Below are 26051 nucleotides of genomic sequence, written 5' to 3'. Positions count from 1 at the left end.
AGAAATGCATCGTGTAGTAATTGGCTCATTTGTTTTTGAGACCACGTTAATGTAACTTTGACATATTACGCATGTTTATAAAACAACATGCGACTCTATAATACGAATCTAATCAACCACTACCCTATAATAAAGTTTTAATTTATATCTTATGAGATCTAAATTAATTTTAAGGGGTTGTGTCTTAGATAGAATAAATTGTTTTAGGATATACCCTAAAGATAACCATTTTATATTGTACTTGATATTACTTTTTTTCTTTGCCCATCAAAATATTTTTACTGTGAATCACTAAATGAGCAAAGAAAATAAGGCATCGTGACTAAAAATGTTCAAACAACGCAAATCATTTCGGGAGGGTTACAACCTCCTAACCCCACTGGTGCACTGCTGATTTTTTATAACTATTATTTGTATTATGTATATAATTTTAGAATAATACCAGTTCTACGACAAGTCATGTCCCGAATTATATCAACTTCGTTAGTATTTGCAAAGAATATTATTACTTCGATGACTTAATTTTTTAATGGTCACGAGTAAAACTTACTACGAATATGTTTTATCTATATATATTTATTATAATATATTAAAAATATATTATATTTATTGAATTCAAAATTTATATTCAAAGATTTAAAATTAAGTGTTAGACTTTGCTTTTTTTAATTTAGTATTCAGAAAAAGTGAAATAAAAATGATTTTAATATGTTACTTTGCAATTATGTTCTTTAATACTATTTATCATTCTTCAGTAACACTTTTCACCTCTAATTACTATTTATGTATTCAATAATTCCTTTTTTAATGACGTTAGATTATACTTTTTTAGCAAATAAGTATTTTTATTTTTTGTATATTAACTCGCAAATTGATGACCAAAAGGTTCTATTTCAATGTTTTATTATTTTACTATAATACAAAGATGTTAAATAAAAGCAACGAACATTTGAAAGGTAAGTATTAAGTTTTTAATAAAAAAACAAAACTTTAAAAACTGTTGTCGTTTGTGTTATTTAATCGTGGAATTGTACGGCTATTCTACAAAACTTTGATAATTGTGTACAGATACTTTTTCACATACTTTATCTTACATAACATTTTCAATTCCCAAGATTATAATTTCTTCATTATCTAAAAAATAATATTATAAAGACAGTAATTTTATTTTACAACAATGATTTTAAACTAATTTTGTACTGAATATATACTTTTTTTCAGAAAAAATGGAAAAAAGTCAATTTTTCACCTTTATTATTCTTCAAAACAGGAACTCATATAAAATAGTAAATTCTAACAAGATATACTAATATCAAGATTAATACTTTATTTAAATGTCAAATAAACTTAAATATTATTTTATAAGGACTATATGTAAAATATTTAACATCTACTTTATGAATTTTTTTTATTTAGTTCTGCAATGGTTGAATTAAGATTAACATTTTAAAAAAATAAAAAATAAAAAATGTTGAAAATAAAAAAAACTCGTGTTAGAGCTATTGTCGATTGTCGTATTGCATGAAATGTTTACAGATATATCTATGTTTTCAGTTATGAGCTGACGTTACGGACTCGTTGCTAAGTCCATTTTCAGAGCGATAGTTACAGACAGGTGGTTGAAACTATAATATCGGCTTAACTTGTTTATGAAATGTATTTATATTAGTTGATAACTGATAACGTCAATGTTATTTATCTGTTGTTATTTTTGTTGTGTTGTTAATAAAAGGTTTTTTTCTTTGTTGTTTGATAATTTTCTTTTTGCCTGGTGTATGATAGGTAACCATGTCTTGCTAATAGACCAAAATTATCTTCTCTGTTGTAATTTTCTGGACATTTTTCGATTTCTATAGTTTCTTTGTACTTTAAAGACTTGGTTACCTATCATATACCAGGCAAAAAGAAAATTACTTAATGTGTGAAAAAACTATAATTAACAAAACAGAAAATTTTCGGTGTAGGAAAGGAAGAGCCAAGAAACTGTAAACAACAATAAAAACATACCGGACGTAAACAACAAACTGACAATTGTCAACAACAACACGACAAAAGTAACAACAGATAATCAACATTGACATTATCAGCTATCAACTAATATAAAAACATACCGTAAACAGGCTAAGCCGATATTATAGTTACAACCACGTGTCTGTAACTATCACCCTGAAGGTGGACTCTGCAATGAATCTGTAACATCAGTTTATAACTGAAAACATAGATACATCTATAAACATTTCAAGCTATTTAAATACCTATTTAACTTAACCTCACTAATTAAATCCTAAAATACAGTTTGATTAACCCATAATTTGAAAATAAAATTTTAAAATAATTTGATTAAACCCATATTTATAAGTTCTCTTAGGTCATTCCTTATTTTTAACTTAATTACGATTTATAATAAAATAATTTTTTTAAGAAATGTATTACTTTCATGTGGTACTATAACTTCCTCTAATCTGACTAATGCATCTTCATCTAGATAACAAATTTTCAGGTTAATAATATTTTTTCTAATATTAAGTTAATTTTTTTACCCCTATTTATTAAATCAAACCTGCCTTTGACATCTTTTCCCTTTCCTCTTCCTACTTGCAGATTTTGTTCTGAAAGAAACTTGGATGGGTCATGAGGTCTTATGTCTATCACTGTTGGTGTTAGTTTAGAAACCAAATTATCTAAAAAAAAGTAAAATGTTAAATAATAACTTATATAAATAAATGAAGTATTTACCTGAAGGTATTTGTTTATTCCAATAACCATAGGAGTAGAAAGATATTTTTCTTAAAAATTCCATTAAATCATATTTTTTATTCCTAACATTTAAGATAGCATTTTCAACAATTCGTGAGTCCTTTTTATTTTTAATAATTGATCTGCGTACCTGAAAATAAATACAGAACTATTATTATTTTGAAAATATACTACAATAAGTAGTAATATAAGTTTTACAATTTTTCCATTTATCATTTGCTGAGTTTCTTTGCGCACCCGATTTTCAACACCTCGCAATTTTTCTGGAATAATAATTTATAGGGTAACATCATTAATGAATTAACATCACTAGTGAAATAATACGACTAAGTTTTTTACTAAAAATTTGCCTAATCTGATTGTATTAAGGTGTTGCTAGCAGTTTTTACAACAAAGAGAATATTCAAATGAAATCCTAATATAATATTTATCTGTTCATCCACAAGAAAAATCCCATTTTTAATATTTAATAATGAATTAAAATTTATATCTTAGTTAATTATAAATATTTCTACATTATTATAAAGAATTTTCCAGAGAACAAATATTTATTAACAATACGATTGTCACATGAAAATATAAAATTATTAAAGAATTTTAAAAGTTGAAAAACTCTTCGAAGTTCATTCTCTAGAGAAGTTACCCCAAATAAAATATAATAAAAGTAAGACTTCACAACTTTCATAGTACTTTTAAATTACCATAAAATGTCCAACATGGTAGACCCAAGCCAATTTTAGATTTTAATATAGAATGAAAACTTTCTATATAATTATTTGTTCTGCCACTTATCTCATAAACTGAAAAACCATTAACTTCAATTACATTTATCCAAAATCTTTCAAAATATTCAAAAAATTCAACTATCAGATTATAAACTTCCATATCTTTTGCCAACTTTTGAATTGCCTGAAATCCTCCAATGATATTGAAATCTTCAGGCATTTCATCTAACCTTTTAGGAGGCAGATGTGGTAGAGCCATAATCTATTAACAATTTTCATAATAAGTATTAACTTTATCTTTTATAGAAGTATAAGTTTTTTATGATTCAGTTTTAAAATTATGAGGATTAAGTTTAAAGAATAAGCAAATGATTCTAATTATATTATAGTTTAAATATTAAATTACCAATTTTATTATACTAGCTATATTTGAATTTTCTATCACTAATTGGAAGAAGTTATGAGTTTGTATAAATTTTACTATAGCCTGAAATCAAAAGTTGCTTTTAGTGAGAGAATAGGTACCTAGTCAAATTAATTTGATTTACAAAAATGTTGCTACTTTCACTATTACTTTAAAATATTATTTTATATTTCCTATTCTACTATTTTTTTAACAGTAATTAGTAAGATAATGAAATTACTTATTTTTGTCTCAAAATTCTAGTATACTAAAACAAAAATTCATGTATTTATTCTATTAATTAAACTTTTTTTTAAATATATTAATTAACTTAATATATTTGTTGTAATATGACTAATGTTTTGCATTACGCATCATACATTTATCAACGAAAAAAATATATAATCTGTATTTTATATTAATTTTATAAACAAATAATTAATTTATCTGTCATAACATATACACTGCCATACTAGCTATTATATATGTATAAATGTGTTAAAGTGATTGTTATAATATTATGCATCATATCTTAAAATAATTATCATGTTATGTCCACTTTAACACAATTAACTGAAAATCACTAAAAACGCTGACGACAACATCCCAAGATAGGGATGATTAAAATACAATATAAAAAGGCGCTGAATTTCAGAAAAAGCGACCTTTTTACTTTTGAAGTTCTGAACTCAATATAGAATTAAGAACTCTCTTGTCCAGTGCATCTTTCTTAATTAGCCGCGACCCAGTGTTGTCGTCGGTACACTTTAACACGATATTAAAATATAATTATTTTGAGTCTAGACATTATTAGAAAAGATACATTATATACATTTCGTGTGTGTAAAATAGCTCAATAAAAAGAAAGAGTTACATATTTAATATTTTTATTATCAACGATCTTTATACAAGCTACCTAAAAGAAGTAAGTAAATTTATATTATCCCAATTATTTAGAATTAATAATCTGAGTAAAGAATGGTAAAGCAATAGATCAATATTCTCTTTAGTAATTTTACTAATTTATTCGCACTTTATACATATACATATTACAGAGTCTCGAGGGTCGGATTACCGCCCCGTGCCTGAAAAGAGTGTAAAAACCTATTGTGTATCTGACTGTATTAATAGACACTTCGATTGGGTATTCGTGGGTCGGATTACCGCTCGTTGCCTCAGTGTCCTATTAAAGGTGCTTATCAATTAATCAGTTTTTTATTCCTCAATAAAGAGGAACTTTAATAATTTCTTTTTATATCTACTTGTCTTTATTGTTCAAAACCCTTGGACTCTACAACCCCGATAGAACCTCGTTGCTCCTGAATTGACCAAATCCCCAAATATTCAACCTTGGTCAAAATACCCAAACACCTTGCTTATTTTTATATTACTACATATTATATATCTGAATTCGTAGAGTAGGTAAAATTTTTGATACTTGAGAAAAGTAGAATAAACATCCAATTAATCGGGCCTCGGGAACAACTCGTCTTATAGAATTTCTCAGAGCTATTTCAAAATCTGTTACTATTTCAATGTTAGTCCAACTGACAATGTTAATTTTCAATTCATATCTTAAATATTGCATAAGTCTTATGTACACTCGTTCAGTTCTTTGGTTTAGAAGTGCGTACACAATAGGAACAGACTGAAAATTTATAATGATATATTTTAGTTATATAAATAATAAAGAAATTAAAAAAGTATTAATCTATTGATTTTTATTATAAAATTCTTACAATGTTATCTAGTAATATATGTACGGTAACCAATTGATCTATTTCCGCTGGTTCTATTAGCTTAACACCAAATGTGCCGTCAATTAACATTACTTTGAAACTTTGGAAATATTGGGCATTACTTTGTAAATATACCAAATTGGTAAAAATTAATCCTCCGAATAAAGTTTTGCCATTTTCAATGAATTCTAATGGTCCTTGGTAGAATTGGACTAGATTCATATCATTTAAAACATATTTTAGTCGCATTTCCCATGTGGGAGACAAAATTGTTTCAGCCATTTCAAATAATGTAGCTGGTGAGGGTGGACTTAAACGCTGTCTAGAACGAGATATCAACCTCAAACATTCCTCAGTTGAAGTTTGAAGAGTAGCATTTGGATATCTAAGTAATGTGAAAAAAAAACGCAATTATTATTATAAAACATTTAACAATAAAAAAGTTTAGTATTATTTAAAAATAACTCATTATAAATTATTAATTTTGATAATTAAATTTTCAGAATTAACGCAAATTATCCAAGTTAAGGAACATTAATGATAAGTAATTTATCAGGAGTTATGAATAGAAAAGAGTGATATTCAACCTTTTCAGTTCATTAAAAATTAATTTAAAAGTTATAATAGATGTACTTATTGCAACCACGGATTGCATACGAAAAAACTTTGTCTTTTGACTATTTTTCTTATATATAATAAATTTGTTCATTTATATATTTTTTTGAAAAAATTGACAGAATGATCACAGAAACCAAAATATATGAAAATGTCGTCTTTGAGTCCTTACTCAAAATTAAAATTTGATAATAAAATCCTAATTTAACAGTAATAAAATATATTGAATAATTAGGATTTTAAACATTTATAAGGTAAAATTTTAGTTAGGTTAAAGTTTTAAAGCGATTTTAAAAATGTATTAATGACTTTCAGTTTCTACAACTATTAACCTTACAAATTCTTCAAAAAAAATACGACTAAATATGAAACATTTTTTAAAAATCATTTCATTACCTCACCCAAATTATTATCATAGGCATAATTCAAAGGGACTTAGACACCACAGTTGTCATAGCCCCTCCACTTTTTTCATAAATTTACGATAAATCTACAATTGTAACTTTTTTATTTAACTTATCTTATCTAAGTTTTTGATTACATAACATGATTTTTCTTTTAACGTATATTAATTTTATTTATTTTTGTACAAATATATTAAATTTACTTTCTAGCAACTTCTTCGTAAATCATTCGGGCGGGTGTTACTTCGGCTGCTGCTTTTTTTCTTAACTTATCCAAAAATTCACCAATTTCAACATCAAACTCCGGTTGATGATTGTGGGGCTTATATAAAATTATTGGGCAATTTTCTGGGTGTAACATCATAGATGCTGTAGCTTTACAGCCCCTCTCAAATCGTGTACATCGTAATTGTCTAAAAATAAAATTATTATTATATTCAAAACTATTCAAATTTGTTTTATTTGTAGGCCAGTGCTAACCTTCGATTTGTTGAAGTTTGGTTTTGAATATAAGTGTAATTGGTATGATCTGTATAAACTAACCTACCTCTAAGTCCAGGTACTTGTCTAGAAAACTTTTCAGTTGCATAACAATCAAACCTAATTGGTGATCGTGATCTTGATCTTTGTTTAAAATTATAGTCTAGAGTTCAAAAAAAGTTTAATATATTATTTGTTTATTGTTAGTTTAAAAACATTTTAAATAAAAATTAATATATATATATATATATATATATTATTATGCAACTAATAGAAAAGTTTAGAGAAAAGAAGAAAAAGCTGTGTATGGCGTTTATAGATTTGGAGAAAGCGTATGAGAGAAGTTTTAAAGTAGGGATTAATGAGAACAGAACACCCGAAATGGTACATTAATAAAATAGAGGCTATGTATCATAGCACTTGAACCAGAATAAAAAGTGTTAGAGGATATAGATTACGAATTTGGCAAAAGAGAACATGAGATAGGAAATATGTGTAGATTAGTAACAATAAGAGAGGACATAATAGGAGATTTAAAAAGCTTTAAGTATTTAAGATCAGTTGTGCAAAAGAACTGTGGAATTGACTAGGATGTAAAACACAGGATTAAGTGCAGTTGGTTGAAGTGGAGAGAAGCGTTGATATGTTATATGATAACAAAATTCCAATGAAAAAAGGTAAGTTCTATAAGCCTGTGGTGAGATCACCTATGATGTATGGTTGGGAGTGTTGGGTGGCTGTCAAGAAAGAAAAGCAGAGAATGAGTGTAGCAGAGATGAAAATGCTTAGATGGATGACTAGAATGACTAGGGAAGATAGGATAAGGAATGAACATATAAGACGGAGTATCAGTGTATGGTTAATTGTGAATAAGATGAGTAATAAACAGTTATAGAAATGAATGTTGAAGGAAGAAGAGGTAGAAGAAGATCAAAAAATGAGATGGAGGGATGTTACTGAACTCAAATTGAGAATGGCTGATGTGAATGTAGATGATGTGGGAGATCGTGTCAAGTGGATGTTTAGGATAAGGGTTTCCAACCCTAAGTAGTTGGGAATAAAGCGAAGAAAAAGAAAAAGATTGTAGTTAAAAACGTGGACGTAAGTTTAAACGATTGTCTCCCTCTATTTTCAGCCGACATGTTTTTTGATATTACTAAAAAGTCTTTATTAAATACGTCTCATCAGTTGTTATATAATCGTCAGAGGGTGTAAAATATTTAAATGCTACACCGGGGATCGCATAAAAAATGAGGGATACCTCAAAAACACTGAATTTTGTATGTAAGAATAAGGGGGTTTAAAAAGATAGCATTATTAAAATCTAAATATATGCCTAGAAAACAGTCTTAGATTTAATTATAATTTTAAGAGCGATTATTATATGTTTTAAATAATTTAAATTTAAATAGTAATATAAAATTTCTCATATCTTGATGTAAAAAAGTTGTTAACTCTTTCAAAAATATACATGTATGTAAACTATAGATCTGTACAGTATTTCAATCAGGTAAGTAATTATTAGATATTAAATTGTAATAGAATATAAATAAAATACCTGTCATGATTACTTTGATACACAAACGCTAAACGAAAATTTCAAGAGTTCAGCTAATGTTGACATTTACGCGGTTAAAATATGTTTGCTCTTGAGGGAAACTTATTTTTACTTTTTAATTTTTTTTGTTAACGGTCACAAATATTAAGCAAATTTTCAACTTAATTTTTACATAAGATTATATTTTTCTCCTATAAATGTATAATTAGTTCAAAATTTTGCAAGGAAACAAATATAATCGATTCCTAGAAAAATCAAAAACAATATATTATTTAAAAAAGAATAATAATACTTATACTTAATGAATATATCATTACTATCAAATGCATAGTAGAGGGTTATAAAACTTTATCTTATAAAAAAAATTTGTATTCAATTTAATTTGTAACCTTGAAAAATATTTGAGATGTAACTAAAATATCACTTAGATGGCTAGTATTTTCCCAGTGTCCTACGTTTAGTTTCTAAAAGAGGCTGAACCACAAAACCCTTTGTAAAACGCCTAAATTTGAAACTATATGAAAATGTAAGTATTTATAAAATGTAAATCATGTATAAAAATGCAGATAAAGGGTCAGATTTATAAAAAATATATACCAAATAATAGGTAAAGACATCAAGCATCTATAAAAAAAAATTATATTGACACATACATTTTTCAAAAAGTTATAGCATTATAAAGTTAAAAATATAAAAAAGAATTTTTTTACAAAAAACCTCATTTTTTATTAACTTTGATGACTATTTTCACCGTGAAAACAAATTAAAGTCCGAAATTTTTTTTTTCATAATATAGTACATTACATTAGCTTTAATTTAAGATATATATAAAAGTGTCAGTATTTCCGGAACACTTTCAAAAGTTAAGTTGAAAAAGTTGCCATTTTAAATCCCCCCAGCACAGGGTGGTGGCCCAGTGCGGTCGTGGCATAGTTGGGTCCAGTATAGATGATATCTGACAGTGATTAAAATCACTATCATAAAAAACGCTTCGATCCAAATCTATAGATAGTGTTTAATTAAAAAAAAAAATTTGTCAAAAAAGTAGGTCAAGTGAGAGCTGAGAAAATAAATGATAGCTACAAAAAAAAACCACATAGTAAAATAATATTAATATGAATTTCTTCTCACGAGAGGAGACTACAGTAATGGAATCCTAGATATTTATTAAAGTTATTGAATCTAAATGAGTTAAACATTTTTTTCTAACCCAAAAAGAATTAAGAAAAAATTCAGTGCCACAGGCGTGAAAGACCCAAGTGTTACCGTCTCAGAAACCGTACGTCGCATCGTTACTTAATAAAATCCCAACACAGGGGGGTCGCGGCACAGTGGTAACGTGGCATAGATGGATCAAGTATAATGATATCTGACAGTGATTAAAATCACTATAAAAAAAAAACGCTTCGATGCAAATCTTTAGATAGTGTTTAATTTTAAAAAATTGGTGGATTATTCCAAAAGCTACATGATCTGCTAGTTCATTATTAATATTTTATTTAAGATAAAGTATGTCGAATGAAAAAGGGATTATTAAAAAATATTATTTCTCATAAAAAAATAATGTTGATCCATACACTTTTCAATATGTCATAGCATTATAAAGTTAAAAATGTAAAAAATAAAATCGAGAATTTTCACACAATAATAGCATTTGGTAGCCATTTTCACCGTGAAGATAAAATTAAGTCCGAAATTTTTTTTTACATAATGAAGTAGATTACATTAGCTTTAATTTAATATATATATAAATGTGTCAGACTTTCCGGAACACTTTCAAAATTTAAGTTGAAAAAGTCAATTTTTTGTGAAAAATTTGTCATTTTGAATCCCTCCCTGTGGGCAGGTAAAGGGTCAAATTTATAAAAAAATACATCAAATGGTAGGTAAAGACATTAAGCATCTAAAAAAATTTTTATTGATTTGTACATTTTTAAAAAAGTTATGGCAGTTTTAAGTAAAAAAAATTGAAAAAACTAGCGATTTTTAAATTTGTAATTTTTTTGGAGGTTTCCCTCATTTACGGGGAACGAGGGGATTTTTTTCAATTTTTGAGGGTAATGTCTTCGACTAGATATGATTTGTGATCTTTTGACGTATCATTGAAAGAAATCGGTTCGGTGAGAGCTGAGAAAAAGTGGTAACAGACACAAAAAAAAAACACATCTTAGTAAAACCAATACCTTCTCAGCTTCGCATCGAAGCTAAAATGTAACTTTAGCTAGTTGAAATTTTAAAGTTATTTTTCTCGACTCCAAAGAAACAAAAAAATTTAAATATGTTTAATTTTTTATACTATGTCAATTAGATCGATATAATATTTATGAAAATCAGTGTAATCCCTTTATAATAAAATAAAATACAAAACCAAGAATTTTAACACAAAAATAACATATTTTTAAATACGGTAGCTATTTTCATCATGAAAATAAAATAAAGACAGAATTTTTTTTTTTTAATTTTAAAGTAGATTACATTAGCTTTAATTTAATATATATGTGTCAGTATAATATAAATGTGTCAGTATTTCCGGAACACTTTCAAAAGTTAAGTTGAAAAAGTTAATTTTTTGTGAAAAAAATTGTCATTTTCAATCCCTCCCTGTGGGCAGGTAAAGGGTCAAATTTATAAAAAAAAATACATCAAATGGTAGGTAAAGACATTAAGCATCTAAAAAAAATTTTATTGATTTGTACATTTTTGAAAAAGTTATGGCAGTTTTAAATAAAAAAAATTGAAAAAACTAGCGATTTTTAAATTTGTAATTTTTTTTAGAGGCTCCCCCTTTTTACGGGAAATGAGGGAAAGTTTTTCAATTTTTGGGGGTAATGCCTTCGACTAGATACGATTTGTGATTTTTTGACGTATCGTTAAAAGAAATCCGTTCGGTGAGAGCTGAGAAAAAGTGTTAACAGACACAAAAAAAAAAACACATCATAGTAAAACCAATACCTTCTCAGCTTCGCATCGAAGCTAAAAAATGTTGTATAACAACTTTTTTTAGAAGACATGGTTATTAGTTGAATAAAAAAATTATAAATGTCAATAAATATATTTACTTCATTTCAAAACCCCTATATTATTTAGTGATGGAAAAAATTCAAATTTCCTTAAATTTAATAATCTAAATTTTCTGAATTCGAAATTCAAATGTTGAATTTGAAATCGATTACTATTATTTTTTCAATTAATTAATGTAGTTATTTAATTGAATTAATAAAAAACAACATAAATTTTTTTAAATCTTTTCTTAATTATTTATACATCTTTAATTTAAAATTTTCGAATTCTCAATTCTAAAATTTTATTTTTTTGAATATTTTTTACATTACTAAATGAATACAATATGTTTAGATATACAATATGTAAAGTTAAATAAAAATAATAACAAATTTTAACATGGAAATCTTACTTTATTTTTTTAATTTATCCCGAATGATTCCAATTAATAAAGATACTATTTACAATGTTTCAAATGTTAATCAAACATTATGTCCAATACAATGTGATTTATTAAGAATACTAAGCCCAATTTTTTCGTCTAATAAGATTTTTTATATAAGGTTTTTGCATAAAAGTATACAAGATTATAGAGATAACTTTCAAAATTTAAATGGAAATCTATTACTATATCTTTACTATTAATTAATGAAGATATTAACACTTAAAAATTTAGAAAAGGTGAGGAGCAGAGTAATGTTAGTGACACTTTATTTTTAAAATAAAATTCAGATAAGAATTCTTCTACTTTGCGCACGTGTCAGAGTTACTACGTAATAAATAACTATGGCACACAATAATAATATTAACTTAAAAAGTAATATTACAAAACTAGTTACCGACCAGACAAATTTTTTTTTTAATCCATTCACCATTTTATAGTAAACATATAATAATAGATTCCCATTTACTTTCACAAGTTATCCTTAAATCTATCCGTAGCAATAATTATTTTTACTATACACTTGATATTTACTATTTTTTTCTTAAAATAAACCAAATTGTCATCTGTATACTTATAAGAAAAACAAATGAGGTGGAGGTGATATTTTCAATAAATGATACTGTATAAAACTTACCTATAACTATATGATTTAATATTTCAGTAAAAATTATTTAATAAATAAAACTAAAATAAACAAAAATATCTAATAATTTTTTATAGAAAAACACACGTGGTTTTCGTGAAATATGACTATTTCTTAAACTATTTCATATAAGTTTATATTAGTAATTAGTTAAAAACGTGTAATTTATTCAGTATCTTTATCTTTGAATGTCGAGTGTTTCATTAGTGGGGCTTGCAATTGTAAGTAACAAAACATGTTACTTTATTAAAAACCAATACCGATTGAATTTTTATAAATATTTTTATGTTCACTAAATTTGGTATTGTCATATATTTTAATTAGTATTAAAAATAAAATATAGGATTTCTATTAAGAAAAGAACTAAGCAAACCACATCAATAAATCGAAATTAAAATCTTTAGTAAGTGATTATTTACATCATTAGAGATTTAAATCACTATCAACAAACTACAATAAAAACAAATCAGAGGATTTATAAATTCAATATCTTCAGGACCTTAAGTAAGAGAGGGGATGCTAGGCGCCCTGTTTTAAGTATTTAAAAAATGTCCTCTTAAAGGAAATTAAAAGAAAAATTGTGACGCTAAATTTTTTATTCCAAGTTATTAATATGATGTAAAAAAATAAAAAAAATTTTTATTGTCTTTGTGTAATAGTACAAAAAATTAACCTTATATCATCATATTAACCTTTTTAGTACGTGATATGAACACATAGAAATAGTTTATCATACCTGGTAATCGGCTATAATAAAACAGTATAATAATTTATAACCATAGATATATACTAATATATGTATTATTAGTATTAGTATAAATCTATATCTGTAATCACGGACTAAGATAAAATCGACAAGAGGCAATCAGGCGATTCGGTTTTGTTATACATTTCTCGTATAAGGGGAAATTTTAAAGAAACAGCACCATCTACTATTTTACATGTATTTTCACGAATTACTATAACATAATAGAGTTGCACTCCTAGTTTCCACAACCAGTTAATTTTATCTTAATTTTTGCTTGTAACAAAATATCTTTCATTGTGGATGGAGATTAGAATGCACCCTCGATAGTACATGCCTGTCGTAAGAACCGACTAAAAATGACCTAGTAATAGGAAGCAGCGCTATTAGTATCAAGCGTAAATTACTTATTTACGTTTGAGTAGTATCCCTTAGAAATAAAATATGCTACTGCAATCAGGGAAAGCAACGGGAAACTATCCTGATTAACCCCTTTCTAAGAAAACCCAAAGATGTTTTCTGCAACCAAATTAAATTCTGGAGTAAGCACCCCGATCAGATCTCCGAGAGGCGAAGCCACAGGCCGTGTTGTGATCAGCAAACCACAGTTCATTGGATCCTGGAACATCAGAGGATTACTTCAACAAGGAAAATTATATCAGATTGAAAGAAAAATAGAAAGGTGTATAACATTAAAATCCTAGGCTTATCTGAAACCCACTAGAGAGATAAAGGACATTATAAAACATCGGGCCGAAACCAGATCATTTGCTCAGGAAATGGTATTAACTCTAAAAATGGTGTGGCTGTGATTGTGGACAAAAAGTAGTCCCATTCAATAATAGAATATATAGCAGTCAACGATAGAATAATTGTGGTAAAACTCAATTACACACCAAATTAACTAAATTTGGTACAAGTCTACACTCTAACATCAGCTGCCGAGGAAGAAGAATTTTGACGAATTTACAACATTTTAGCAGAGGCAGTATCACACCTCCCAAAAACGAAGTTACCATCATTCAAGGTGACTTCAACGCAAAAGTTGGAACAGGCTGCACTGAAGCAAATATAACCAGAAAGCGGAGATTAACTGATCGAATTTTCCCAGAGTACATCCATGGTTATAATTAACGCCCTCTTTAAACACCATCTAAGAAGACTATACAGGGTGATTTTTTTATCATAAACCACTCAATTATTTACAGAATAATAATAATTTAAAAATTTTTTTTTTTTACTATCTTTAGTTACACATTATTCTTGAATTATTAACTATGTAATACTTTTTAAGTTCATCCCTTATGCCTTGGAAGGGGGTCAACTTTGTTTTTTTAAATGGTAACACATATTTTTAATTTAATAAAATGTTTGAGTTTTTAATTCAATAGTAAATGGCATTTGAATTTTTAATGAAACTTAATTTGTTTATTAGATATAAACACTCAAAGTTTCAAATTTTTGAGTTAATATTTAGGTATAATACACAAGGGATTACAAATATAGGTAGCTAATTGATTTTTTATGACATCGATATTAGCAGGTATACAGCATTGTTATTATCAATGATAGTAAGGTACATTGTTGTGAGTTTATAAATACACTAACTGTATTGTAAAAAGTATATCTATTGATAGTCATAATTGATAATAAACAATCCGTGACTGTGATAGCAATATCATAAAAAAGGTTAGAACCATACACGTGAACTGTTCCAAGAAATTAAGAAACTTACTGGGGATTTTAAGCTAAAGAGATTGGCTATTAAAGATGAAAATGGAAAAGTGCAGACAGATCCAAGCAGCGTCCTGGAATACTGGAGGTCTTACTGCCAAAAGCTGTACACACACTCAGATGAGCACACTAGCAAAGGAATCACTAATGGTGAACAAGAACCTGGAATTCTCTCAGAGACAATTAAACAGGCAGTATCAAAACTGAAGAATAATAAGGCACCTGGATCAGATGAAATCACGGTAAAAATACTGAAACTATCAGGAGATAAGGGAGTAAAGATCTTAGAGAAAATATGCAAAGAGGTCTGGACCACAGGAACATGGCCTGAATACTGGGTGAAATCTATCTTCATACCACTTTACATATTTACATATTTAGGTTCAATTGTACAAGTAGATGGCGGATCATTTAAGAAGATTAGGCGTCGTATGACTCTGGGATGGGAAGCAGTTAGCAAGCTTGTTTTTGAAGCGGAAGTATTCTTGATAATGAATCGAACGCTCACTTAGATTAATTTGTTCGATATTTTTTAATTCTGAGATTAATGTAATAAATATTAAATTTAACAAGAGTAAATAAAATTTACAAAATATTTGTTCCTTATTTTTATTTATAATTAAAACTTAAATGAAAATATTTAAATACAAATGTGACTTTGAGCGTGTCGCTGATGGTTCAGCGGTGGAACGTACACTGACCATCCATACTACAATAAACACATGCGGAACAGATAAATACAGATAAAAATACAATATTATAATGACTCGCGCTAACAAGGCTAATACCAATTTGGAAAAAGAAACATATCTTCAGAAACAGCAAGTTGCGACTGCTTAAGACACTTACCTTCTCTGTAATGCTCTATGGATCTGAAACATGGACACTCAAATTAGAAGATGTATAGCGCATAAACGCCTTTGAGATGTGGGCTTATAGACGGATGTTAAGAATTTCATGGATAGAAAGGAGGACCAATCAATCAATTCTGACTATGCTTAATGTGGAAACAAGACTGGCATTGGTATGTAAGCAGAGGATCTTAAAATTCTTTGGCCACATCATAAGAAAGGATGGATCGAGCTTCGTGAAGCAGATAATCGATGGTAAGAGAAGTCGTGGAAGAGCACCAATGCGTTGGATAGATCAGATCAAGACCATCACTGGCTATCCTCTGGGAGAGACCATCCGATCGGCAGAAAACCTTGAGTTTTCGAAAAATTGTTGCCAACGTTAATTGATGGGTCACCATACTTCCCTTTTTGGAAGATGGACTCAAGAAGAAGAACAACAAAATATCGTTTGATAAAGTATTAACAATTTTCATTCTTTTTTAAAAACATTATCATTTTATCACCTTTCTATATTTACTACATACATTTTTAATGAAAGCCCATTCTGTATATTCTGTGACATATGTTTGTTAAAAAATTTCTATCGACTCAATTTTAAATGCTCAAATTTTTGAAAGAAAAATCTATTTTATTTTTTTAAGTGTTGTATTACACATAATCATGAAATTACTCTGTGTATACGTATAAAAATAATAATAATTAGAGGGAAGAAATTTAAACATTTAAAAAACAAGGTCAATATTTTATGTTAATATTTCCTTTCCCCTTTTTTAAGTGTTCTTTAAACTTAACCCCTATGTCTCTTTTTGTTTTTCCTACGGAACATTCATCACAACTCTCACATTGTACTTCATAAGTGTCCTATTTTCCCCATTCTTCTTTTTATCTTTAGGGTTACCTTATTAATAAGATGTTACTATAAGTAATACCAAAATTTTTAAAAATCTAGTTAGCCCATTCGAAATTCCTGGATAATATATAATGGGCGACTTAATTACTTTTTTCCCTCACGCTAGTAATTGTACTAGCTGCCCTCCTTTTTTTCTTCCACTTTTGTGTTCGAACTAATTTTAAAATTGCATTCTCGTCATACACATTAAATCTAGCTATTTCTTTATTAAATTCTATTTTATTCATTGAAATATTAACTAATCTGTAAACACTTTTGACCTCCATTTCAATAGATGTTCATGTAGTTCTTAACTAAATTATCACCCAGAGAAGATTATCTAGTAGGTTTATAGGTATATAAGGGAGTATTTTTTAGTAAGGGTGTCAGTATATGTTTAGTGCTGATGATGGTAACATTGTTCCCGAAATATGTATTTTATAGTCATTATTAAAATAAATATAAATATTATCTAAATTTTTTAATTTTCAATTTATATTTGAAATTCATTTTTAAATTTTTTTGTATCTTTTTTAATTACAGACAAAACGAAACACATAAAGTATTTGGGATTTGTTGAAATAATAGTATAGGGTATCTATCTCTCATATCATCCGTGATAGCACCCATGTTTATTTGACGAACCAAGATGAATTGCTATAATTTCCAAAAATACATAATTTTAAATCTTTTTATTTTCGTTATATTGACTTGTGATAGTCAAGACTTGTGAAATATCCCAGTGATAATATTTATAACTCTTTGATTATGTTATCATACTACCAATTGTTTTGATTAAGACATAAACAACAATATTACTAATATATTTTATTGTTTACAAACAATTTTGAGTTTAACAGTAATATTTAACAACAAAAAATTGCACTTAAGTTAAACTGATTAAATGTTAGAATTTAAATTTAATTTATGTAAAAATAGTATATTAGTTAAATTAATATACTTTACTTATTTTTTTAAGTAAAAAATTTTTAAATAAATATGACATTAACATTTAGATTAGTATTTTGCTTTAATATATCAATGTACTACTTGCTGATTGATACAAATTTACTTATTTAACTGTAAGTATATATCTAAGCATGCCAGTTTATTAATTTGATATTTAATTAAGTGAATTTTGAAGTAAACATCTACTCAATTTAGTTATTAATTTTATTTTTTTTAGAAATAACCATTTATGAGTATAAGATGTAATAACAATTTACTTCAGTATATCTTTCTCAACAATTTCTTTTTTAATAATAAACTCAAGTTAGTTATGGAAAATTTTCATTATTATTTAATATTTTTCAAATTTTGAAAATTAGTAAAACGTTATATATATTTAATTTATCTAATAATAATAATGATACAATTTGAAAAAAATAAAATATATGCTTTTGTTTGAATTAATATTTCTATTATCTGATAATACAACAAATGATGAGTTGTTTATATATTATATAACATTTTCTTCTGTTAAACCCCTTCATACACTTGAAAATAAAAATAAAACTTTTAATGCATTATGGTTTACAAAAAAAATTAATATCAAAGCATTTCATGTGAGTTTTTCATTTATCACTTATTAAAGTATTATTCAAAATTAAAAACAAACATTTTTGTGAATGATTAACATTAATTTATAGTTAAATATGAAGTAAATTTATAATTTTTTTTCGAAACCTAGTGTGATGCAAAAAGTGTTATCATTTATAAAGTTAACAATTTTAAATGCATTTTTACTGTAAAATGGTGGAAACAAAAAAAAAAATTATTTTTTATGGTCTCTTTTTTATATTGTTAATGTTTTAGTTAAATATTAGTGGCACCTATTACAATTTTGTAAGAAAAAAATTAGGACAAAATATTTTCTCAATAATACTTCATAAAGAATTATTATTATCATATTTTATTGTTGGAGTATAGAACAATTGATGTAATTTTAATATCAATTGAATCATAACCACTATTTTTAAAAAAATTGAAAGTTACTATAATTGAAGGGTTTGGTGTTGCAACCAACATCTACATTACATACATCTAACTATTTCAGAGAATAATTTTTGTTAATTTCCAATAAATATAGTATTTTTGCAGTTTTCAGTACAAAAATGATTTCTATCTTCTTAATACTTAGTAAATTTTAATTTTGAAAAAAATATTTCACCATTTTTTTTAATGAAAAAATTTGGATATAACTGTGGTTTCCATTAAAATATTAAAAATCATGGACTTATATGGTTGTATCACTAGCATTATTAACTAGCGATATTGAATAATTTCATTTACATTTATTAAAATTTTAGTATTTAAAAAAAAAATACGATTATCTATTTATCATTGATGATTAAAATAAACTTTATAAATGCTTTAAGTACCGAGTCTTAGTTTTAATTAAATTTTATTACTTAAAAAATTAGTGACTAATATTGGTTTTAAAATGGCTGATTTATTTATATTATTACAGAAAAAATATCTATATATTATGCATTTTTTTTTAAAGATGTACGTTTTAACCTATTCACTGGTGTACTATGAAAAAAAATTATTCAAGTTCCTCAAATATATTTTGTGATATAGTACCAGAAATCGATCAATATGAAGTGCGGTATTCAGGTATATATTTATTTATAATTTTACTTATGGTTTTATAAAACAAGTGTATTTTTTTTATTAGAATATATATTAAAAACACCAAAGAATAAATCTCTTGATAATAGAAAACGACTTGCTTATGGTATGAAAAAATATTTTTGAATTAAATTTTAATAAAATTTAATATTATTAATGTTAAACACTTTTTTAGGCGCTGGGCCAATTGTTGAGAATGAAATAGATGATCCTACAAGCATACCAAATTATACAGGTATTCGACAATTTAATTATAAGGAAATTAAATTTTAAAGATAGAGCTAAGAAATTTATGAGTTTTTTTTTCTTATTACCTCAATTACCAATATACTTTTCTTACTGAATTTTTCCTACTGCCTTGACTTTGATAACAATATTTTATCTTGGCTGCTGTGTTTACTTCTATTATTCTTCAAATTATTTTTATGTCATTACATATATATATATATTGTGATGTAAAAATACATTATATAATTTAATTTTTAATAATTAACATGATTTTGATCATTTTTACGTATAAAAATCAAATTGATAGTATGGAAAACTTTTATTTTATAAAATAAAGTCTATAATAATAGATTTTTAACATATGTATTGAAAGCTGTATACAAAATTATTTACATATTTATACATTTATAGATTATATATTATGTTCTCCAAAAAAAGAAGAATGTAGTCAAGGTAACTATAACATATAAAAATAATTATATCTCTTATTTTTACTCTAAATTAATTTTTTTCTTTTATAGAAAATAAAATTAAAAAAAAAACTAAAACCAAAGAAGAACTAAGTCTAAATATTATGTAAGTAATATAAATTTGAGAAATAATTTTCTAAATAGTATTTTTTTTTTAATACATCTAATTTATTTTTAATTATTTGTATTATATTCCAAATAACTGTTGCTTTTTCTGAATGCTAGTAGGTCTTTAAATAATTAAACTTAATGGAATTATTAAGGATTTTGATTCTTATGCGGCTAATTTTTAACCTAGAGATAAATATTTAAAGCACAATACGTTTATTGTTTTAGACACTGATTTGTAAAAAAAAAGATAGTGGTAAAAAGTAAAACAAAAATATTAAAAATAATCCATAGATTTATGAACAAATTATTTTCAAAAATGTTTATCTAAGATACTAAAAAAAGTTAATTCCTAAGATATACATCAAAAAATTATACTTGAATATATTATGTATATATTTTTTCAAAAATGTATAGCAACATAAAGCAAAAACTAAACTTTATTTATAGATTGTTCTGTTTTAAGAATTTTTATTAGAGATATGTGTGAATTCTTTTCAAATTATTATTTTTCATACTTAATTTCATGGTTATTTTCTAAATCTTTAGTATAATTTTCAGCATTTTTTCAGAAAATTTATATCAATTATAAATATTCAATTATGTCTAATGAAAATTGAAATTTGAAAAAATTAATTTCCAAAAATTAACTTGTAATCCTTTAATACAAGACAAGAAAAAAATTATACAAACTTCAAAAAACTATTTTTATGATCTATCATCAGTGGGATTTAATGTAAAAAACTACATTTTAGCTTATTTTATTGAAGTATGATAGAAAATATATTATATTTTTATTATAACATATTAGAAAATTGAAAAATATGTATTTTTATTTTTGGCATAAGTTTGTAATTGGCTTATAATTCAATGTCAGTTAACAATGTTTTAATACTAATTAGAAAAGGTTACATAGTATGTTTAATAATTAAATCCAATAAAATTGAATAATTTTTAAACATAAATAAACATTTTTTTATAAAAAAAAAAAGGCAAGGTCAATTTTCAATAGTTTCAGGAAATACAAAAAGCAAATTATGTTTACCCATAAAGATTATGTAACTAGCCAAATTCAAAATAGAATGGTAACAAAACTATATACAAATATGACTCTTATCATTTAGATTGATTGTAAAATTGCTCAATAATTTTGTAATAAAAATAAAGTTTTATTCTACTACTTATGCACTGCTTTTTCGAGTTGTTCTTGGTTTGGGAAAAGAGATTCACCTGTAAATTTACATCATAGTATTTGATAAGTTTTAAAAATAACTTTAGCTAAATATAATATCAATATATTTTAGTGACATTCTTTGATTTAGAATATACATTTAATTTATCAATAATTTTTTAACTTAAGTATTTTTGTTTTACCAACAGAGCAAGTACAATGAAACAAATCACACATAAAGCTTTAACTAAATTTATCATAAATCACAAAAATGAATTTATAAGAATTAAAAAGAAGCCACCTGATAAGGTAAATATTCAAATAAGAAAATTAAAAAAATAGAAATGAGGTATTATATAATTTTTCAATCCTAAAACAATTTAAAATTTTTATTATTTCAAAAATAAAGTTGTTACAAAAAAAAAAAAATAATAATAATGAATATTTTCTATTCTAATGAAATCTTCCATTCATAAAATGTATAAAAAATTTATCTTGTTTAAAAAATTTAACATGTTTAATGACTATTTCAATTATAATAAGATGGAATCATAAATATGAAAATATAATAATCTTATTTAAAATTTAATATTAACTAGTTTCATAAAATATAAATAAAATAAATTCATTTTAACTAAATAATGCTTGAAATGCCTAGAAGCTATAAAAATTAATTTCTCATTCATTTATGATGAAATATTTATAATAATAGTATAAAGTATTAACTTAAAAATTATGCAAATTTATCAAAAAGTTCATGTTGACTTTTAAGTACAAAATTAATTTTATATAAAGATATGAAGTCTTCAGACTAAAAAGATTCTATAAAACCCAGCTATATGTATACTTAACATTTAAAAAACTAACATGCATGTTGGAAACAGTATTATGAATTTGTTGGATTATTAATAATTTCTATTGTGTTTAAATTTTACCATATAAATTAAAATCACACTATAACAGGTTTTATTTCTTCTTTTTTCTCTCCTTAATCTCAACTGCTTAGGGTTGGTCACCCTTATCCTAAACATCCACTTGACACGATCTCCCACATCATCTACATTCACATCAGCCATTCTCAATTTGTGTTCAGTAACATCCCTCCATCTCATTTTTTGATCTTCTTCTACCTCTTCTTCCTTCAACATTCATTTCTATAACTGTTTATTACTCATCTTATTCACAATTAACCATACACTGATACTCCGTCTTATATGTTCATTCCTTATCCTATCTTCCCTAGTCATTCTAGTCATCCATCTAAGCATTTTCATCTCTGCTACACTCATTCTCTGCTTTTCTTTCTTGACAGCCACCCAACACTCCCAATCATACATCATAGGTGATCTCACCACAGGCTTATAGAACTTACCTTTTTTCATTGGAATTTTGTTATCATATAACATATCAACGCTTCTCTCCACTTCAACCAACTGCAATTAATCCTGTGTTTTACATCCTAGTCAATTCCACCGTTCTTTTGCACAACTGATCCTAAATACTTAAAGCTTTCTAAATTTCCTAATATGTCCTCTCTTATTGTTACTGATCTACTCATATTACCTACCTCATGTTCTCTTTTGCCAAATTCATAATCTATATACTCTGTCTTACTCTTACTTATTCTTAATCCCTTTCCTTCAAGAGCTGATCTTCTTACCTCTCGATAGCCTTTGATAAATTTTCTCCTATTAACACTATATTATCAGCAAACAACATGCACCACAGTACCTCTCTTTGTATTTCTCTAGTAATTTCATTCATCCAGGTTAAATTAAAATTAAAAAATAAAATTTTTCATTCTTATAGAAATATTTACATTCTGCTAATATACTTTATGAAAAAATGTTTAATCCGGAACAAAAACTTTCTATGTACTATGCATTGAGAGAAATTTTCAATATTTCTCCTCATCAATTTGAAGTAAGTCAATAACTTCTTTAGATATTTAAATTATCAAAAATAATATTAAAAATTTAATTTTCTTTTTAGGATACCCAATTTTTGTTTTCTATAATGTTGCAAGAAGTTGCTGTAATGTTATTACAAAAGAAATTTAAATTCAAAAATAGGAAATCTGCGTTGGAAAAATTTGTAATTCTAACATTACTTGATTTGTAAATAATTTATTTTTCTAAACTTGGTCTTTAATTTCTGGCTTTAACTATAGTCCTAGTTTTATTTATATATATTATCTATTATTGCTATTAAACAGTATTTATAAACTCTTTTTTTTTTCAAATTATTGTTGATTCAAGAAGTTGAATATTAATTATTTAATTTAAAAAAAATAATTTTCAATTATATAGCATGTTTGTCATTTGTATAAAAATCAAAATTTATACAATTATTTAATTTTTTATTGACATTTTAAACTGATTATTCGCATTTCATTTATTAACAAAATTTCTAGTCGTTATTTAATCCTAAGGTAGAATTGTTTTACTAAATTTAAGTAAAGATTTTTATATATTTGTGTATATTTTTGTCTCATTTTTAAATGATTTATTGTAGAATTATTATATGTTAATATATTAGCAGAAGCATGAATTTTATAGATATTTAATATGTAAGCATGATTGTGATATCTTAAATTATTTATTTTGATAATATTGAATATTGATGGTTTGTTTCAATTAATTTTGTAAAAAATTTCTTTGGTGTTGGAATATTAAATTTAAATTTTCTTTTGAAGTACTTAACTTTTTTGTGCAACATCATTTCATCAATCTAAAAATTAGTAAAACAACATATTTTCACAGTATTCTTTTTAAGTAAGAATGATTACTTGGTAAAAAATGATTAATTTGTTCTTTTAGTTATATTATTTTTGTCAAAATATTTTAGTAAAATTAAAATATGTGTATAAGTATGTTTAATAGAAAATAATGTTAATAAGTGTTTATTTTTTGTATTATCATTAATTAAATTATTTTTCTGTATATTCTAATTTTATCAACTATAAAAATATGGTATTCATTCTATTCTACTGCCGTAGAATTTATAAACTTATAAATTATACGGCAACATTTAATTTCTCTGTTATATCCTCATAAATTATGACATAACTTATCAAGTATATTCATAAATATTTGCGGATTTAAATTTCCTGTCAATAATGAAAACAATAATGTTCTAATACTTCAACAATCTCTTGACTTGAGAAGAAGGAAGAGGATACTTTTAACCACTCATCAGACAAATCAATATTTCTGAATGGATCTAAAGCACTATTAAAATACCCTGTGTACACTCATATGAGTACATTGTGTCTAGTTTGGTGTTATATAAAATTATAATACATTTATAAATTACATATATTTTTATTTTTTTGATAGAAAATCATAGAAGAAAAATCAATAAAACTTAAAGCACATTTCTTACATTTTATTTCAATATATTTAAAATAAATAATGTCATTATTAACCTATTTTTTTGGTCCTTTTAAGTTGATTTTTATGAAACTTTATAATGAAATATGGTTAAACAAATTTAACATAACTTTTTTTATCTTAACTTTCAAACTTAAAATCCATATCATTAAATAAAAAAATATTATTGTTAAGATTAGTATGCAGTCAGGAAATTTTATAATTACTATTTACAATTTATGAGAAAAACTCAATATTTCGTTAAAATCACTAGTTTTATTATAATAAATAATTTTATTAGAAATCATAGTAATCATTTATATGTAACTCGTGGTGTTTTAAAAATATTCTAAAATTGAAATGTTCATAACTTAATTAATTTTAATAATTTGCTTTAACTATAAAAAACCAATCAAAAAGTTGTTAAAAAAATCTATTATCCATTATAAAATAAGATGAAACCAAAAATTTTATTTTTTATTTATCAATATTTTTAGAAATGACTTATACAGTAAAAAAAAATTTGACACTTATAATGTACAAAATTTTGATTATAGTAATCTATTGGTATCGATTGGTAGTGTACCATAATTAAGCAATTTATAAAAAAGAACTAAAATTATTTAATTTTGTAGTTGTAACCTATCAAACCTAATTTGACAATAAATACTTTAAAAACATAAGAAATTAATGATTTTAACTATCTATATGGAGTACGTGGTCTAAGTAACTTTTTAATTGATAAAGTGGACATTTTTTTCGATTTTCAAGGGTAATATCTTCAACATTTGACGTATCATTGAAAAAAATTGGTCAAGTTAAAGCTGTGAAAAATTTAATGACAGACAAAAAAAAAACGTATAATAAAATTATTTTAATATGAATAAGAATTTCAAATTCGTTTTTTGTTACTTAAAAGAGGTAAGGTATTAAAAATCCGTTTAAATTTATATTCAATGTAAGTTAAATTTATGTAACTTTTATAAAAATCGGTGGCCTCATTATATGGCAAACCCTTCTTTTAAAATAAACAAAAAATAATAATTTGAACTCAAAAGTTGCATGTTTTTTAACTACG

At 25.3% G+C, this 26051-nt stretch overlaps 2 protein-coding genes across 5 annotated transcripts; one reads left to right on the top strand and one right to left on the bottom strand.

The window, feature by feature from the left end:
- Nucleotides 1–666: 666 nt before the first annotated feature.
- Nucleotides 667–12812, bottom strand: LOC126906952 (uncharacterized). 4 transcript variants are annotated; one of them, XM_050687910.1, is made up of 13 exons: nucleotides 9071–9160; nucleotides 8682–8926; nucleotides 7124–7286; nucleotides 6847–7056; nucleotides 5625–6009; nucleotides 5324–5533; nucleotides 3889–3969; nucleotides 3459–3744; nucleotides 2956–3020; nucleotides 2737–2887; nucleotides 2541–2681; nucleotides 2434–2481; nucleotides 667–1134 (listed from the first exon to the last, which is right to left on the bottom strand). In XM_050687910.1, exons 2-13 carry the CDS (start codon nucleotides 8686–8688, stop codon nucleotides 1091–1093), a joined length of 1791 nt encoding a protein of 596 aa, XP_050543867.1. In that variant the 5' UTR covers nucleotides 8689–8926; nucleotides 9071–9160; the 3' UTR covers nucleotides 667–1090. The 4 variants fall into 4 exon arrangements, with proteins under 4 accessions (XP_050543867.1, XP_050543868.1, XP_050543870.1 ...); XM_050687911.1 differs by having other exon boundaries at nucleotides 2565–2681; nucleotides 9071–9159; XM_050687912.1 differs by having other exon boundaries at nucleotides 1111–1134; nucleotides 2561–2681.
- A 5042-nt stretch (nucleotides 12813–17854) lies between these two features.
- LOC126907471 (uncharacterized) lies at nucleotides 17855–24445 on the top strand. Its single transcript, XM_050688788.1, has 9 exons — nucleotides 17855–18073; nucleotides 19498–19610; nucleotides 19672–19731; nucleotides 19801–19860; nucleotides 20265–20306; nucleotides 20375–20429; nucleotides 21812–21911; nucleotides 23412–23525; nucleotides 23595–24445. Exons 2-9 carry the CDS (start codon nucleotides 19529–19531, stop codon nucleotides 23721–23723), a joined length of 642 nt encoding a protein of 213 aa, XP_050544745.1. The 5' UTR covers nucleotides 17855–18073; nucleotides 19498–19528; the 3' UTR covers nucleotides 23724–24445.
- Nucleotides 24446–26051: the final 1606 nt, after the last annotated feature.

Source organism: Daktulosphaira vitifoliae, unplaced genomic scaffold, assembly GCF_025091365.1.
Source record: "Daktulosphaira vitifoliae isolate Bord-2020 unplaced genomic scaffold, ASM2509136v1 Scaffold_5, whole genome shotgun sequence".
Lineage (NCBI taxonomy): Eukaryota > Metazoa > Arthropoda > Insecta > Hemiptera > Phylloxeridae > Daktulosphaira > Daktulosphaira vitifoliae.
Note: the sequence above shows the minus strand (reverse complement) of the source record. Positions and strands in the feature narration are given on the sequence as shown.

Bases quoted from the DNA above. Each gene is read 5' to 3' on its own strand.
- LOC126906952 (XM_050687910.1), bottom strand. The intron at 2,682-2,736 runs GTAAATACTTCA...ACTTTTTTTTAG, and splicing joins GAATAAACAAATACCTTCAG to ATAATTTGGTTTCTAAACTA. The intron at 1,135-2,433 runs GTAATACATTTC...ATTATTTTTTAG, and splicing joins AGTTATAGTACCACATGAAA to ATAATGAAGAAATTATAATC.
- LOC126907471 (XM_050688788.1), top strand. From the start codon at position 19,529: ATGAAAAAAAATTATTCAAGTTCCTCAAATATATTTTGTGATATAGTA. The intron at 20,430-21,811 runs GTAAGTAATATA...TTTTACCAACAG, and splicing joins GAACTAAGTCTAAATATTAT to AGCAAGTACAATGAAACAAA. The intron at 23,526-23,594 runs GTAAGTCAATAA...TTTTCTTTTTAG, and splicing joins TTTCTCCTCATCAATTTGAA to GATACCCAATTTTTGTTTTC.